General features: G+C 33.7%; 4 protein-coding genes across 5 annotated transcripts; 2 read left to right on the forward strand and 2 right to left on the reverse strand.

Moving 5' to 3' along the window:
- The first annotated feature begins 928 nt into the window (after positions 1 to 928).
- Positions 929 to 6397, forward strand: LOC145579073 (UDP-glucose 4-epimerase GEPI48-like). Its single transcript, XM_081636353.1, has 9 exons — positions 929 to 1349; positions 3064 to 3113; positions 3225 to 3360; positions 3617 to 3718; positions 3853 to 4080; positions 4354 to 4432; positions 4652 to 4734; positions 5343 to 5434; positions 5560 to 6397. Exons 1-9 carry the CDS (start codon positions 1167 to 1169, stop codon positions 5651 to 5653), a joined length of 1047 nt encoding a protein of 348 aa, XP_081492479.1. The 5' UTR covers positions 929 to 1166; the 3' UTR covers positions 5654 to 6397.
- Positions 6398 to 8808: 2411 nt separating this feature from the next.
- On the forward strand, positions 8809 to 12480 carry LOC145579082 (GDSL esterase/lipase At4g10955-like). The gene is made up of 3 exons (XM_081636363.1): positions 8809 to 8953; positions 10150 to 10277; positions 11305 to 12480. Exons 2-3 carry the CDS (start codon positions 10201 to 10203, stop codon positions 12284 to 12286), a joined length of 1059 nt encoding a protein of 352 aa, XP_081492489.1. The 5' UTR covers positions 8809 to 8953; positions 10150 to 10200; the 3' UTR covers positions 12287 to 12480.
- A 341-nt stretch (positions 12481 to 12821) lies between these two features.
- LOC145579089 (uncharacterized) lies at positions 12822 to 15152 on the reverse strand. Of its 2 annotated transcripts, none has more exons than XM_081636372.1 (2): positions 15083 to 15152; positions 12822 to 14013 (listed from the first exon to the last, which is right to left on the reverse strand). In XM_081636372.1, exons 1-2 carry the CDS (start codon positions 15083 to 15085, stop codon positions 13021 to 13023), a joined length of 996 nt encoding a protein of 331 aa, XP_081492498.1. In that variant the 5' UTR covers positions 15086 to 15152; the 3' UTR covers positions 12822 to 13020. The 2 variants fall into 2 exon arrangements, with proteins under 2 accessions (XP_081492498.1, XP_081492495.1); XM_081636369.1 differs by lacking the exon at positions 15083 to 15152 and adding an exon at positions 14728 to 15048.
- A 1445-nt stretch (positions 15153 to 16597) lies between these two features.
- Positions 16598 to 17230, reverse strand: LOC145605947 (uncharacterized). The gene has a single exon (XM_081662017.1). It carries the CDS (start codon positions 17228 to 17230, stop codon positions 16598 to 16600), a length of 633 nt encoding a protein of 210 aa, XP_081518143.1.
- Positions 17231 to 17882: the final 652 nt, after the last annotated feature.

Here is a 17882-nt window from a genome sequence, read left to right on the forward strand (position 1 = left end):
GTGTAATAAGTTCAATTCAAAAAAAAAAAAAAAAAAGCTCTAATAAGTGTTATTCAAATACAAATTACAACAAAAATAAGTTTGATGAGATCTATCAAGTTTGAATAAGTTCAAGTAAATTTAGATATTCTAAGATACACTCTTATCAGAGTTATCACTAATCTAATACCTAACCTCATTGCCTCATTGGTTAAAAGAGCAAATAATATAGTCTCAGAGTATCACCCGCAACACTTTGTTGAAATTATAAAATACTCCATATACATGTACTACCCTTAGTGAGAGTGAGGGATAGGCTGATAGCTCTAAGGTTCTCCTCTCGGTCCTATGTGATCTTGGGATCGAGTGAAAGTGTCATACAAATTACAAACCATATTCCAATTATTACAAATTTGAACCGCACACTAACACCGTCTTTAACTACAATAGATCAATAGTACAATTGTATGTAATAACTACTATGTATGTAACTTAATTAAACGACCGTGTATATCAATTACAAACACCCTTTATTATTACTCCCTCCGTCCCTTAATTAAATTTCTATTTCTAGAATTTATTTCTCACACAATAGAGAGAAATAGGAATCTAATTAATGAACGAAAATGGTAAGAAATTAGAGACTCATAAGTTAAGATGGAAATTTGTAATGCATAATTGCATATTGCCTTGCCTTACCACATCGGACTGAAAAGTCAAAAGTCTTCCGCCAACTCAAACACACAAACAAAACACCGAATCGGATAAAAGAAAGTTAAAATAACAAAAGGTAAATAAAACGATAAAAATTAAAAAACCCCCCAAATAAATCTGCAAGTATCTCTCAACAAGTCTAGTAGTCTTTCCAATTTCCGTATAATTTACAAAACCCCATTGGGATCCCATCCCATCCCACCCCAAAACTTTTCATCAACAAAAACAAACAAACAAATACAATCAACAACAATAACTCCAACCAACACAATTAGCTGCGCCCTTGCGGGAATGTTCTCTTATATATACTCTTCTTCCTCCTCCTTCTCCCTTACACCCTTCAACCACCTTTTTTCTCTCTCTTTCCTCTTTCTCTCTCTACCCCTTTCTCTCTCCTCCTCCCTTCCAACTCCCACTCTCGGATAGATCTTTCTAGAATCGCCCAATTCACCGGCTGTTACCTGTTTACTTCAATGGCCAAGAGTATTCTTGTCACCGGTGGTGCCGGTTACATTGGTAGCCATACCGTTCTTCAGCTTTTACTCGGTGGTTTTAAGGTAGTCGTCATTGATAATCTTGATAACTCGTCGGAAATCGCTCTTCACCGAGTCAAGGAACTCGCCGCTCAGTTTTCTACCAATCTCTCCTTTCACCAGGTCATTCATTTGAATTTTAATTTGATTGTTTCGTCGAATTTTCATTCATTTTTGATTTTATTTTGGGTTTATCGATGAGTCGGTGGATCGTGTAAATTCTTGAATTTAATTTTTATTTTTATTTTAATTTAGGAAATGCTCGTTTCATAATTGTGGAATTTTGAACGCGTTACTTCGGGTTATTTTCGTTTAAATTAATTTTGGGGGAATTTTGAATTTGTTTTTTTACTTTTTATTTTTATTTTAAATTTTAAATATTGAAGCATGTGGTATCTTGTGAATATAATCATTGTTTTCACGTTCTTTGGTTGTTGTATACTTTTAGTCTTTTAGGGGTTGTATGAATTTTGCTTTATTTTTTTGGGTGGTGGAATAAATTCTTCCATTACATTTGGAAGTTATGAAAAATGGTGTTACTATATTATTGGAAAAAAGCTACGTTTTGTTATTATTTGTCATTATAAATTTACTAATAATAATAAAGTTTGGGTTTTATTTTATTGTGTAACGCTGACTTGTTTAATTTAATTTCTCTGCGTTAGAAGATTCTTATTGTGTTGTTGGCATTTAGCTTTATTTGGTTGTCACCTTAGTAATTTTATGAAAAGGGTGTAGACTTGTACAATTAGTATAATACTTTGTACAAAGTTATAGGGAGTACGGGTTTAAAAGCGGTAACTCTATATGTTGAGGTGGAACTTTGATTATTAATATATCTCGTAATGCCAAAGTATGATCGATTAAAAAATGTTGAACATTCATTGAGGTTGAACTTTGATTATTAGTACGGAAGAATTTCTCATAATGTTGGAGTATATAATTGATCTAAAAATGTTACTCCATATTACTTTATAATACTAAGCTGATTGTACACTTGTCAAGAAATTACTAGTTACTCCGTAAGGTATAATCATGTAAAAATATGAGTAATTAGTAAGCAATCCTCTGTTCTGGAAACAAATATTCTTGGAAGGAAATAATTTTATGCTGATGATTTTTCATATATAGATATATATTAAAGTTCGAGTGATAAAATAAATGGTCATGGAATTCTTCCAATGCTATGTGTGATCTAATTAATTCAATTCTAATCGACTTTGTTTGAGTTCTACGTTTTGTCAACATTAGTAATTTTATAATGCTAGATTATGGGATAATGAACGATAGGAAGTAATTAGTCTAGATCTATGTCGTTTCAGCTCAATGCTAGTGCTAAACACAAATTCATATACCTTATTTTCGGTGTTATGCTCAGCCATTTTGATGCAAAAGATGTTCATTCTTGGTCTAAATTAAGTGAGGTCGTGAGGTTGTTAAACATGTCACTCGGGAATTTGATGTGATATAAAGAGTCCGAGTAATGATGGTATGGAAACAGGACCATTATCATATAGAGTAGCTTTTCAATGCCTTAATGTTTCATCACCACTCCATGTGATATACTTAAGCAATTTGTTTGTTCTTTAATTGCTAGATTTATAATTGATCACTGTTAATTGAAGTAAAGGTGAACGTCCCTACAAATATGTTGACTGCAGTAATGCAAATCTACAATTTTTGATTTCTTGCATTGCACTTAGTCATGAAGCCTTTTTGTTTGTTTTGCACATTGCCGGTCATCAATTTTATGCTGTTGTTTTTCTTCAGAATGTTATTTTCCATAATCCTCTTTACGCGACAGAGTCCTTATTTTGAAGTCTAAATTTTGCTGCAGGTGGATCTCCGGGACAAATCAGCTCTCGAAATGGTTTTCTCTTCAACAAAGTAAGGCCATTATATAATTATTGCCAATTCTCTAGCTCTTATTATAATAATACAAATTTTTCTCTTGCTTTATTATCGTCTAATTGACATTATGTGCCCTGTTGGTTCTAGATTTGATGCTGTCATTCACTTTGCTGGACTGAAAGCAGTTGGAGAAAGTGTGCAAAAACCATTGCTTTATTACAATAACAACATCATTGGTACAGTTAATCTACTGGAAGTTATGTCTGCTCATGGATGCAAGACGGTATAGTTTTTCTCCTTTACTGTAGAATTATTATCTTATATGCAGCTATCTCTTTTCTCTTGATCTTGTGTTCTTGCTTGGCTGAATACATAATATATTGCCATATGAAAAATATGCTTTTTATGTTCCAGGTTGAGTTCAAAGGTTTTTTCTACAGCTATTTATTATGCCTACTTGTGGCCAGCAAACAGAACAAATTTATATTGTAACTTCATAATAGATATTTTTGCTGATTTTCTTTTTCGATATATTTCAGCTTGTCTTTTCATCATCAGCAACTGTGTACGGTTGGCCCAAAGAAGTCCCATGTACTGAGGAGTTTCCCTTGTCTGCAGCAAATCCATATGGAAGAACCAAGGTGTGCTTAAGAGTATATATAAAAAATTCTCATTTTTGTTTGCTTATACAAAATGTCAGATATTCAATGGGACCTTCATTTGAATTCATTGATCAATTCCTCAAACTTATCTCTGCTGTGCTATCCTGTTTCAGCTATTCATTGAAGAAATATGTCGTGATGTTCAGAATTCTGATTCTGAATGGAAGATTATTCTTCTCAGATACTTCAATCCAGTTGGTGCTCACCCCAGTGGGCATATTGGTGAGGATCCACGAGGAGTTCCAAACAACCTTATGCCTTACGTGCAGCAAGTTGCTGTTGGCAGAAGACCTCATTTAACGGTGTATGGAACTGATTATAATACTAAAGATGGCACTGGGGTATGTTAACCAGATCTCTTGATAACCAATTGTTCTGAACTTGTGTGTGTCTTGCTAATGTGTCTTCTTGTTTAATATAGGAGCTTTTTTTTGGTCCACTATTTAAAACTTTTAAACATATCATTCTGTTCCATTGCCTGAAGCCACTTATTTCATTCTCTTTTTCCTGTTGGTGCTAGATTTTCTTTCTTACATGCCAAAGTATCTGAGGTTCTGTGAAATTAGATTAGAATTTACTGCTATCTATGTTTTCTAATAAGAATCGTCTTCCAGGTTCGGGATTACATTCACGTGGTTGATTTAGCTGATGGACACATAGCAGCACTGCAGAAGCTATTTGATTCTAATATAGGTCAGTATATGCTAAAACTCCCAAAGTAAACTTCTTTATTCAGTGAGGTTATCTTTTTTGCGTTCTCCTTTATCAAAAACCTCTTATTAGAGCTTTTGGCATGAAGCCATAAATATAGATTAGCAGTTTCTCCCCCTTTTCTCTCATAAGGGGCATGGATGATTCAATGTTATTTCTGTTATCTAGTAAATGCTGACGAATAAGGAAAATAATTTGCAGCCTGTGAAGTCTACAACTTGGGAACTGGTAAGGGGACATCAGTCTTGGAGATGGTAGCAGCATTTGAGAAAGCATCGGGAAAGGTAAAGACCTTCCAAGCAATTTTCTCATCATAGGGTTACCTGCAAGTATGCAGACCCATTTTTATTTGAATTATTCTGTTCTGTTTTCTTGGATCGATCATATTTGCTTCTTCTGTACTGCTAAGTGCTAAGTGTTGGCTATTTTTGGCCACAAATATGTAGTTATGTCCTCAACAGAACAGTTGTTAACATTACTGCATCAGAATTTAAGTTAGAGGCCATAATCTTCTCCACTTGGTATTTTAAAGCTGTATACTTGCAGACTTGGTTCACCAGGAACTTTGATTGTACGTAGACTGGCATATTCTTACTAGTTGGCTTCACTGTCTTTTTTTTTAGTCATTTTACTTCCATTTCATAGCATTATTATGTGGGATATAGTTCTCTTCTTTATGGCAAGAATATTTGCTCCTCTACTGTTTCCTCTGTTGAGATTAGTAAAGATCACGTTTTTTTTGTCAATTTTAAGTCATATGTGCAAACACTTTGATTCTGCCATTTTGTGTCCCAACTCCCATGCATTTTCTTGCATCTGAAGCATATCATGGGGATCCCCTTTTGCTTCAAACCTTGAAACTTTGGTGAACTAACTATTATTATCTTCTCAGAAAATTCCTCTTGAAATGGCTGGGCGACGCCCTGGAGATGCTGAGGTTGTATATGCCTCAACAGAAAAAGCAGAGCGAGAACTAAATTGGAAGTAAGTCTCTGACTGATTCGATGAAACTTATGAAAGTCATCAACTGAAAGTCACTTGTTCTATAGTTTACCATGATCCTTAACCTAGAAACATTGGTATCTGACAATAATATTGTGCAACTGCAGGGCCAAATTTGGAATCGATGAGATGTGCCGTGATCAATGGAACTGGGCTAGCAAGAATCCTTATGGTTATGGCTCACCGGATAACGAGGACTGATTGATTCAACCAGCACAGAGAACAAATATACACACACCTATGTACAATCTAATCTCATTGGTACAGCCGCCGCCTGTTGCTACACCACCCATACACCACAGTTTCATCCAGCCTAACTCTAGGAATATAGCATGAAAATAATGCGAGTAATATAAAATGCCTATTTGTGAAGCATATAGTTTTATGTTAGTGTAAATGGGCTAAGAATGTCATGTAACTATCTAATTTGTTTTATAGGTAATTTTTAAAAGGGGGAAAAAAAAGTATATTCTATTAAGAAGATCAATTATTTTGCATGTGCTCTCTTTTGGGCTGAATTCTGCAAGCTGTAATTTGTTGGAAATTTCTTGAGTTTCCTCTGCTGGAAAGTTCAATATCCAAGTCACCCTGAAGCTGTTATGGTATATCTCAACAACCTATTCTGAAGCTGCTTGCTAGTGAATGAAGAGATGATTTGAGCAACAACTTGAAAGGATAAGTTATTAATTTTTTGCCCTCTTCCCCGTCGATCACCCCCCCTCGACTTTCCGATTGCCTTTCCAGGCGTTTATTGTAGGATCATTATTGTTTAGATACCAATTATAGTGATTATTTTTGCCTTGTTTAATTAGGCTGCTTTTTTTGATTCATTTAATTATTTGATTTGTTTAATATAATTTTTTTAGTTACAGTGAACCGTGATTCTTTATTGGTACTATAATAATTCAAATATTGGATTTGTTTTATCTGAATAAGATAATGAATGTAGTTTTTTTTTTTTTTTTTTTTTTTTTTTTTTTTTTTAATAGAGATAATGAATGTAGTTCATGATGAAGTAGTTGCCGATTTTCTTCTTTAGTCTTCAAATTAATTCCATGATACAACGTTATGATTTGATTCTAGTTACTCTGACATAATGATGTGCTAATTGCGTGCATTCTACTATGTGACAAGTATTTGATTGAAAAATGCGTTGTATGTAAATATCATATCTTAATATTTGTTCTAAACATGCGAAGAACGTGTGGTATTAGTCAAGAAGGCTAGTTAATTGACAAATTGTTTATTGACAAATTCCATGATACAGAGTATTGTTTTGTGGAATTGACAAATTGTTTAAAACATTTGTTTATTTTCACAAATTCGAAAATGTCAATCTTGCCTAATTATTGGATGGGCTGGCCTGGTGTGAGTTAAAAGCTAGCCATCTTTGATTCTTTGTTAAAGAGGTAAAAGGATTAGGCTCTAAGCATATACTCTATACTTCTATAATGACTCAGGCTAATAATGGAGACACATTTACTAGAATTTCCTTTTGTCATTGATTTGATTGTTGTGGTGCTAATCACAATATATATATATATATATATATATATATATATATATATATATATATATATATATATATATATATATATATATATATATATATATATATATATATATATATATTATTAAAAAAACTAGTTATTGGCCCGGGCGATGCCCCGATAAATCGTAAATTTATAATTAAATTTGATCAAAATTAATAAAAAGGATTAATGTTATACAATACAGATTATTAATAAGTGAGTGAAATATATACGGAGTAATTATCTACATGATCTTTCATTAATATATATTTAAAATAAGCATGTCAAATTTAAATTTGGAGGTTATGCATATGAAGAGTTTTTGATGAAAATTAAACATTATTGTAGAGAATTAAAGTTATAGAATTAAATTTGGAGGTTATACATATGAAGAGTTTTTTGTTTTTTTAATTAAAGTTATAGAGTTTTAATTTATATTGGGAAAGACATGACATGTATATATATATATATATATATGACTCAAAAAAAATGTAGGTAGTTTTTTTTTTTAAAGAAAATAAAAAATGAGAGGGCTATTTTGGGAAAGAATAATTTATCAACCAAAACCCCCTCTCATTTTATATATTACTATAGATTATAGATTTAAGATCAAAGTGATGCAATTATTGTGAAACATAGGAAGTATAAGATTAATTATGGTTAACAAGTTATATACATAGTACTTAAATATAGTTCAACATTCTATTCTTGTCACCTTATTTTCACAAGTTCAAGGATGACAAGCTTAGATGAAATACATTAAGATGACAAATTAGAACTAATAATAACATACAAGTTTGAATAGTGATGACGAAATTTAGGCAAAGTGAAAACTAAGTAAATTAAACTAATGTCGTACAATTAGTTTGATCACCATTACTAGTGAAAGTTGAGCGATTTAATTATGTTACCAAGGCTATGTTCTCTTGACATTATTTTTGATATCATTTTTGTTAAATTTACTTTTACTTGTTAAAACTTAATTTTATTGATAAATGATTTTTTTTTTTTGAAAAAATAAATGAATTTATTTAGTTTAACTAGTCTTTATCGAATTGAAATAAATATTACTTAAATTATTTTTCAAGTTCATCAAGAAGATAAAACTTGTACTCTTATTTTCTCGATCAATCGACACATTACAAATTACTCCATAGTAAAGTACTAATACTCCGTATAACACATCAATCCCAATTAAAGTTTTTCTTAAAAGGCGAAAATTAGGTGATCCTAGATTCCTAGAATCCTACTCAATATTCTACCATGACATAAAAGAGGTGAGTAACAAAATTATCCCGAATACAAATTACTCCGTAATAAACTCCAAATACGACGCAGTTTAGTTATTTTCGTTGTATACCTTTCAATCAAATCAAGTAACGTTAAAATACAAATTCTTAAATAGACCTGGTTCACACTAATTTATTGTGGACCACTAATATTAGGGAAACTATGGTTGTTTTATTAGAAAAAAAAAACGGTCACTATAATAGAAAAAAGATGTCTATGTTGAAATAAAAGTCATTTTGATAATATATACTCCGTAGGCTATAAAAGGTTAATTTTTTTAATGAAATATTTTATATACTGGTTAGTTTGAATAATAAAGGTCACTATGTTAAAATTAGGGTCATAACGTTGTATTTTAAGTTCACAATAATATTAAACGTTATACTAGTTTTAATAAAGGTTACTATGTTAAAAATAAGGTTACTATGTCAAAATTAAGGGTCACTATGTTTAATATAATGTCAGTTACATGCGTAAAAAACTCAGGTCCACGCAAGATTTTCTGACGTTAAAAACACACAAAAATCACTTTCATTCCCTGGGATCTATCCTGGGCATCTCCTTGTATATCCAGGTTGAAACATCTTAAACCTCCCACCCTATTTTCGAATACGACATTCAAACATCAAACCCTTTTTATAATTAATATTATTGTCGGTTTTATTCTTCAATTTTTAAGGTAATTACTCCCCCTTTTTATTGTATTTTATTATATTAATGTTTAATTTTCTGGAAATGTTGTCATTTGATGAACCCCATTTTAAATTTCTTGTTTAATTATGCAACCCCTCTTTGAATTTGGTTGGTTTTTAATCAATTTGAACATTATTGTTTATGTTTTGTTGCAATTCCTCATTTTCATTTTTACCAATAGAGTGAAATGCATCTAAAGTTTAGAATTTTAGGGAAGAAATCTGGGTTTTAAGGCCCAATGATTTGGGTTCTTTTAATAAGTGTCATTTCAATGCTCATTGATTGGCAATTTTCTTATGATTGTTAGTTTGGGATTCCATTTGTTTAGAATTTAAACAAATTTATGAATTTTTAAGAATGTTTATTTTTTTTATTTTTTGGGAGCATGGAATATTACTGTTTTGATCTTAGGTGTTTTGGACAATGGAGCTTTAGCACTTTACTTATTCTTAAGGTTTAGCACTTAAGCAGAACGAATTTCGAGGCTTTGGTGCTATTGTATTGTTAACGCATCTAGCCAGATAGAATTAAGAAAACCCTAGTGTACTGTGATTGTAGTTTTAGAAAATTCAATGAACCATGTGAAAAGCATACAGCATTGATTTGTTTTCGCTCTTCGTTTATTGAATATGTGATTTGATTAATGATTATGCCTAATGATATTCGGCTGTTTGCTGATTCTTTCTGATTTTCATTATTGTGAATTGAAATGTTTAATCAGCTTTTGGAACGAACTTGATTTGTTGAGATGATGTGTTGTTTGCAGATCACTAATAGGCTGTGGAATGTGTACATAAAATGCTAAATTGGTTCACTTCTCTTGGTTGTATGTTATGTGGTAATTGATGAAGATTTAATTTTTCAAAGAGGGAATAATGTTATATAGTTTGAGGGGAAACTACCTATGGTGTATTTTGCACCTGTCTTTAGCATATGTGGCAATTATCACAATCTCATAGTATAGCGTGCACTCAACTATGCTAAGAGCCTAAGATAAATCAAGTACTTGTGTGTGTGTGTTAAGTGCGATCATATATAAGGGGAAAATAGTCAACATTTTTATTGATAGTTCTAAAATGTGCACATGATGCAGCTTGTTGAATGTAGCTATAATTGTTTGCTCACAGTCTGTTGCTGACTTGTTATGGCGAGATGACTTCTAACCCCTTATCCTGTCTTCAGGAGTTCAGATAGTACATCAGAGGTTATTAGAAAGGAGACCGTAAACTTGTCATGGCTATTGTAGCACCTGTATATGACAGGGAGAATTTCTACTCCATAGGACCATTGCACCTTACAGTTGTTGATTGGTAAGACCTTTATATTCATTACTATTCAGTTTGATAGTGTTGAGGGTAGAATGGTAGATAGAGAGTGTCAAGTCTATTAATTGCTTAATTACTGAGTAAATTATGCTATTGCTACATAAAAGTTATTTATGCTTTTATATGCTACCAAAAAATAGTTAACCAATTATGCGTCTTACTTTTCTGTCCATTTGCAACAGAGCCAAAAGACTTACTATTCTTTGTCCTTGAATTGTAAATCAAATGTCTATGATCAGTCTATGCTTCTCAATTTTTTGTTAAGCTGTAGGCAGTTGTGTTTGGGATCCATTACAGGGGTAAGGTTGTGTATGCATGACCTTCTTTTATACCTTGCCTTGGGAGGAACTCTTTTGAAGACTTGAGAGTTGAGACATGTTTATTTTGATGGATGTTGCAAAACAGCAAAAGTTATGCGGTTATCTTGAATTTTGGGTTTATTGTCTGCTTCATTTTATGAATAGAGCAGCAGGTGTGGCTCTCATAATTTTTGAGCTCCGCAGATTTTTTGTCTACCATCATTTTGCTTACATTATGGCTGGAGTTTAGATGTGTATGTTTTCCAACTTATGTGTAACTTTGTCACCTTCCCCTATTTTGGCTTTGTGTATTTCTCTCTAGCCTCTTGCTTTCCTCTGTCTATTGTTCCCTTGATAACTTTAGTAAAGCATACTATTGGCATTGTGCTACAGCTCATTATAACAGATAGATTAAGAAGGCAACCAATTACCCTATAGTTGTGATAGATAAGTGGCTAGCTTTTCCACTGGGACAATGTGCCATTGGCAAAATACGAAGTATCATTTAATTAAAATTGAGGCCTTTAAGACATCAGAAATCAAAGTATTTATATGTTTGAGGCATTGAGCTTTGGTGTTTACCATGAATTTGTTACTCTTGTTTGCTTAGTTGACCATGTGTTCTAGCAACTGTTGTAAACCTTTTAAAAAAAAGGTTATTTTTTAGTTTTATGATGAATGGGAGGTTAATTATTGCTCTTGACCATATTTAGGGATAATGAACATCACCGGAGATCTGTTGCTGCATCCCTTGTTGCTGGGGTCTATATCCTTGAGCGAGACCGTCAAGAAAACCGCGATGCCAAGCATGCTCTTGCATCCCCTTGGTGGGAGTTCTTCAATTTCCGCCTCATCAGACAGCTTGTTGATGATGTCGATCAATCAATATTTGGAGCCATATATGAATATGAGTTGAAAACATCCTCATCAGATAAAGCAAAGGAAGTAATCCCACATTACGTGATCGCCTTTAGAGGCACCTTAACCAGCCGAGACAGCGTAACACGTGACATTGAGCTGGACCTTCATATCCTTCGCCAAGGGCTTCACAAAGCAACTCGCTCAAGAATCGCAGTCCAAGCTGTAAGAGACACGGTAGCCTCTTCTCAACATCGCAACGTTTGGTTGGCAGGCCATTCTCTAGGAGCAGCCATGGCCATCCTTGCAGGAAAGGAAATGGCCGTGATGGGTACCTTCCTCACAACTTTCCTCTTCAACCCACCATTCATATCGGCTCCAATAGAACAAATTAAGCATGAGGGAGTCAAACATGGGATTCGAGTTGCTGGCAGCGTGATAACTGCCGGACTTGCGTTTGCCATGGCTGTGAAGCAGCCTCAGCAGAAGAATCGTTCAGTAGAGACTTTCTCATCTTTAGCAACATGGGTCCCGAACCTATATGTACATCCTGCTGATCATATATGTTCGGAATATATTGGGTATTTTCAGCACAGGGAAAAGATGGAAAAGCTTGGGGTGGGGCAGATTGAAAAAATGGCCACTCAGCATTCCCTCGGGGGTCTTTTGATGACAGCATTCGGGAAAGAGGCAGATCCAGTTCATCTCCTTCCCTCAGCTTGCTTAACAATCAACTTGGCAGCTGCCCCAGATTTGAAGAAAGCCCATGCTCTGCAGCAGTGGTGGCAACCTGAGTCACAGGTGAATTTCAAGACTTGTGCCTATCTGTATAGCTAGTATCCCTGGGTCTGGAGATTGGAGTTTTTCTTAGAAGTTTTCCTTATTTTGTATTAAATCTGCATTCGTTGACATTGAATTGGGAGTACTAGTGGTCTAGTGGAGTGGTTGTGTTGTATTTAATCAGAGGAAGAGTGATTGGTTCTAATTTTTTATACTGGAGATCTTCTAATATGTAAGTTTATGGTTGTAAACTTGTGTTTTGTCGTCGTTGGATGCTAGCAATCCCTCCGAGTCCAAATCAAAATATCAGAATTCAGACCTAGTATCATGGTATATCACCCTGATTTTCAGTATAAATGGAATACTTGCACTAATACTTGGTTATTGTTGGAGTATAAACTTGTACTAGGTATATGCAAATTGTCAATACCAAACAAAAATAGTAAAATACCTAATTCAGCTGAGAGTTTGTTAAGAACTTAAGAATCATCCGAGCTGCAAGTGCACCAGATGATGGGAACTGTATTTATCGAAATTTCATGACAGTTAGCGCCGTAGCAACCATGATGCTAACGAGAAGTAGGTGCTCAAATGACATTCGAAGACATCTGCTAAGTTCAGAACGTTATCACAGATTCACAGCTAAAACCATTATATATTGTCAATTACTAGCTATTACAACATTGGTGTTAAAAGTTAGAACACTTGTTTGACTACCTACAGCTGCATAGTTAGAAAAAATCTATAGGCCATCATTCTAATAAGAGCTTGTCAGGACACTCATATATTTGTTAAAGCAAACCTTGATCCAAGGATTTTAATCCAACAAGAAGTCTCAGCTTCGCTTTGCACTCAGCAATTGCCTTCTCAGAGTTCAGCGCTTCCTCCTCATACACAGAGACCTCAGCATTGACAGAGTGGATTTTTTCTTGCAGATCATGAATTTGTTGTTGATGCATATCAATCTGCTGTTGATGTATAGCAATCTCTTTCTTGTAAATTTCTGTTTTTTGTTTTGCACTGTGAATCTTGGCCTTTTGTTCTGCATGATAGTGTTTCAGCTCAGAAGGTGCCTTGAGCATAGCGAATGCTTGCTTTCCCTCATATATCTCATTGATCCTCCTTTTGAGCCATCCAACATTGAAGTATACATTTTCAGCATCTTTAAGGAAAACCAGCAATTTTTCAGCTTCAGATTTTGTGACGAGTGAGATACAGTTGGAATTCTTCAACTTTTCGACAATGTCACAGATATTCTGCATGTAAAATGAACGAATAGTGGGCGATCCAATAGAGCAGTTATCACCAATGTCCCCATACTTACCAAGAACTGAGGTGAGGAGGTCCACAGACTCGGGCTTTACTTTATAGCCCCTCACAGATCTCAGGCTACTATCACATCCTGCCGAGTCTACCTCAGACAAGGGATCATCATCGTGCATCTGCTCAACATACTCTGTAACATTGAAGCTTGTACACTGCTGCTCATCTCGGTGGCTAATGTTTCCTTGTGATGCATTGACACAAGCTGTCAGTAGATTCCCGTGCACTGGATGAAAAGGAATCATGTAATTCTCGATTGACTTATGGAGCTCCTTAGATACTACTCGAGCACTTTCCGATTTTACATGGCCCTCAGCTAGAGTCCCTCCTGCATATCCAAACCCAAATGCAGCATGTGTATCTTCTTCATTTGCAGCATTTGTCACTGTCTTTTTTGCTTCATGTGAGGCTTCCTTCTTGTACAGGATGGCGGTGTCATTAGAAACCGCCCCTTTTGAAGGCTGGAATGTTATTAAACCCCATATTATTAACTCTAGGAAATTGATACATCTAAGGAGCACTGTTGTATGATACACATTAAGATTACAATTAATCATTGATTTTTAAACCCATGTTCAGTATAAGAATCTTCTAAGCAGGACAAAAGTATAGCAAATTCATCAGCTCTTTCATACTCAGCGAGAGAACAACTTACCACAAGTCAAATTAAGAAACCTTTTTCTAAATTATGAACTGAACACATACTGCTAGTATCAGGGTAGTCACCAATTTACTCCGCGACTACTAATTTTACCTCAAATACTCATGTCGGATATGTGACACTCGAATATAATCAGTGACACACTGTGACACTTCTTTTTGGTCAAAATCAAGCACAATTGCACAAATTTCATAAAAATGTCATGTTTTACATTTGAACACACTGTCGTAACACTTCTAGCCGAGTCTGAGTAACATTAAGGGGCATCTTTTTTATAACTTGACACGACAAATGATTGACAAATTAATGATATGATTCAAGACCATGCTCAACTAACAAATGCTTCAAATTTAAAAGCTAAGTATTTGGGACTGTACTATATTTCAAAGTTAAGTTTAAAAATCCCTGAAATTAAGAAAGCATTCAACTTTATAATCAAACAAGCTAAAAATTGAGCATCAAAATTAGAAAATTTTCACAGTTTAAAAATAAAATGGTTTTAAGTATAATTGACCTGATCAGGAGAAGAAGAATGAAGGGATTTCTTCTTAAGAACTCTTTTTTCATACTTGAACATAATCTTATGATTCCCTCTTGTACCAATCTCACTTCCAAATCCTTCAGTTGATCCTCCTTTACCACTTTGTCTTCGTGTAACCACCATGATTATATATAATGATAGAGATTAATTGATTAATTAAGATGAAATTTTTTGAGAAAGATAATGTAAATGTAAGTAGTATTAGCTAGTACTAGTATAATTCATGAATGAATTTGAATTTCAAAAACTTGGGTAAGTGAGGCAAATTGCAGTACAGTTTTTCTACTAAATGCATGTAATGACATGACGAATCTGAGGATTTGCTTACCATTTTCAGCCATTTTGTTGCTTTTTTTGTTGGTGAGTTTTACGGAATTGCCCTTGTCACACCACCTTAAGGTCCTTAACCCTTTTTAGTGATGCCGTGATGGAAATGCCTATTTGACATTTTGACTATTTTCACCTTTAGAGAGCGATTTCCATATTAATTGCTCAAAAATAATACTACTCCGTACGTATTTTTAATACAATAATTATGCCTCATTTTTTTTTTGAATAAATTAGGGAAATTTGCAAATTACACTCATTTAAAATTCGTATTTTGCAAATTGCAGTCATTTAAAAATAAAATTGCAAATTGCAGCCATTTAAAAATAAAATTGCAGCCCAAAAGTTCATATAAATTGTAAATTGCAGCCCGATTTTACTTTTTCATCGGTTTACAAGTTGAAAAATCTTTTATTAAGGTTTTAGGGGCCATTTTAGGTCTTAGGGGCCGAATTGAGCTCGGAATTAGCAAAAAAATAACGCAAGTATCTCGTTTTGTGTAACAAAAATGTATCGATTTGTGGGAAACTGTAAATATGAGACACTTACGTTATTTTTTTTGCTAATTCCGAGCTCAATTCGGGTTCCTAAGGGCTAAAATGACCCCTAAAACCTTAACTGAAGATATTTCAACATGTAAACCGATGAAAAAATTAAATCGGGCTGCAATTTACAATTTATACGGACTTTTGGGCTGCAATTTGCAAAAAAAAAATTTAAATGGCTGCAATTTGCAAAATACGAACTTTTAAATGGCTGCAATTTGCAAATTTTCCAATAAATTATGCCGCATTTTATAATACGAGTATTGTATTTCGAATGTACCGTCCACATTAGCATAATTTTTTTTTTAAGCTTGTTTGGCATTTTTTTTCAATTTCTACTTTTTTTTTTGAACCAAAAACAAGAAATAAGAAAAAGTTATTTTCACGTTTCTGTTTCCACTTATCAAAATTATCGTGATTTGACTAATTTATGATTCATTATATGATTTAAAAAAACCAAAAAACCAAAAACAACAGTAATGCCAAACGAACCCTCAATTAGCGGTTTCATTAAGTGTATATATGCAAAACTGACTTTTGTCTTATCGTATTTAAGAAAAAATATAGTTTTGTAAATGATATTTGTTAAAATCTTTAAAATTTCACATTGAATTTTTTTTTTTTTTTTTTTTTTTTTTTTTTTTTTGGTAGGTAAGGAAATTCCTCCCCCAAATTGTCATTAGTAGGGATTGAACCTACAACTTCATGGTTGGAAAGTGCTTTCTTTCCTAAGATCAAGCTAAATTTGGTTTGTAAAAATATTTTTCTTAGAAATAAACGAAAATACAAGGGGAGTACTCAGCAAACAAATACGAAGTACTTACTACGGGTGCTCCTCGACTTAAATACTAACTCCATTACATATTATTTGCAACTTTATGGTATTATTTATAACATATAAAATATTATAAAGTTACAAATAATATGAAACGAAAATAGTAAGCTTAATGTAGCCTCACCGTAGAGGTAAGCTAGCAAGAAACATAAAGCAAAGATCCATCTAAAATAACGATGCCAATACGACAATTAACAGTCCAAACATGACGATCAAAAAACCACGACTGAGACTTTCTTCCCACTATCTTCATCCTCAACTCCACTTCTATCGTCGGCTTCGGCGCCCTCTTTAATCCATACATAACCGGAATATACCCCAAGCCCACCGTAGACAGCGGAACCGGGTTAACATTTATAGAAGCCTCCATGACGTTCTCCATACCGGCGGCGACAAATCTACCGGGGATGAACAAGGATCCAACTTGTTTACCGGCGTAGAAGACGTCGGCTGTGCTGTTAGAGTAAGAGAAGTCGGAGCGTGTAGGGTTCGAAACCGTGCCCTCGAATGATAATATGAAGCTAACGGTGGAGCCACTGTAAGAGCCGATGAAGGTTGGGATTTGGACGTTGTAGATGGAGAGGGAGAGGTGTCTTGGTTTGTAGTTGATGTACAAGGAGATTAAGATTGAAAAGAGGATGGTTATTGATATAAGGATCATGGATTTTGATGAGTTACTAGTAAATTCATGTTCATGATTATGAACATGATCAAAATCATGTGGTGTTTGATGAGGATATGGAGGAAGGTGAGGTTCTTCATTGACCATTGTTAAAGGGTTGTATTTTGGATTGTTGTTGTTGGAAGGAATTGGCTAGTTAAGAGGGTAAATAATGAATTTGAGACTTGAGAGTCAAATGGGAAGAGACTTGAGTGTGTAGTGGGGTTGTTTTAGTCAAGTCTATATTAGTTCTTTAATTAAAAGTTAAAGTTCTAATCATTATATTTTTTAAAAAAAGATGGAAAAGATTTTATGGGATAAGTTTGATGGAGTATGCTGGAGTTGTACGGCTAGCTAGCACCTTGTTTAAACTCACAAAACAATTTTACTGTATGTAGAGGTTGTTAAGCGGAAAATAAGAAATTAAATTGTGTGTAGTATATGTAATATTCACTTTATGAAGAGTTTGTGTTGAATTTTGTAAATTTGTTTGTTTATGTTTTTTCGTTAAATAGAGGTCTAATGAAAATTATTAATAAAAAAAGATTAAATAAAGTGAGCAATTTCCTCAAAAAAATAATAATAATAAAGTGAGCAATTTTCTTAGAGAGAGAGAGAATGCTTCCTACTACCTCTATTACATATTATGTGCAATTTTTGGGAATTACTTGTAAGATATAAAATATTCTAAAGTTGCACATAATATATAACGGAGATAATAATTAAAGTTCTTACGGAGTACTAATAATACTCTCATATT

The sequence above is a fragment of the Chenopodium album genome, chromosome 2, assembly GCF_948465745.1.
Source record: "Chenopodium album chromosome 2, dcCheAlbu1.1, whole genome shotgun sequence".
Lineage (NCBI taxonomy): Eukaryota > Viridiplantae > Streptophyta > Magnoliopsida > Caryophyllales > Amaranthaceae > Chenopodium > Chenopodium album.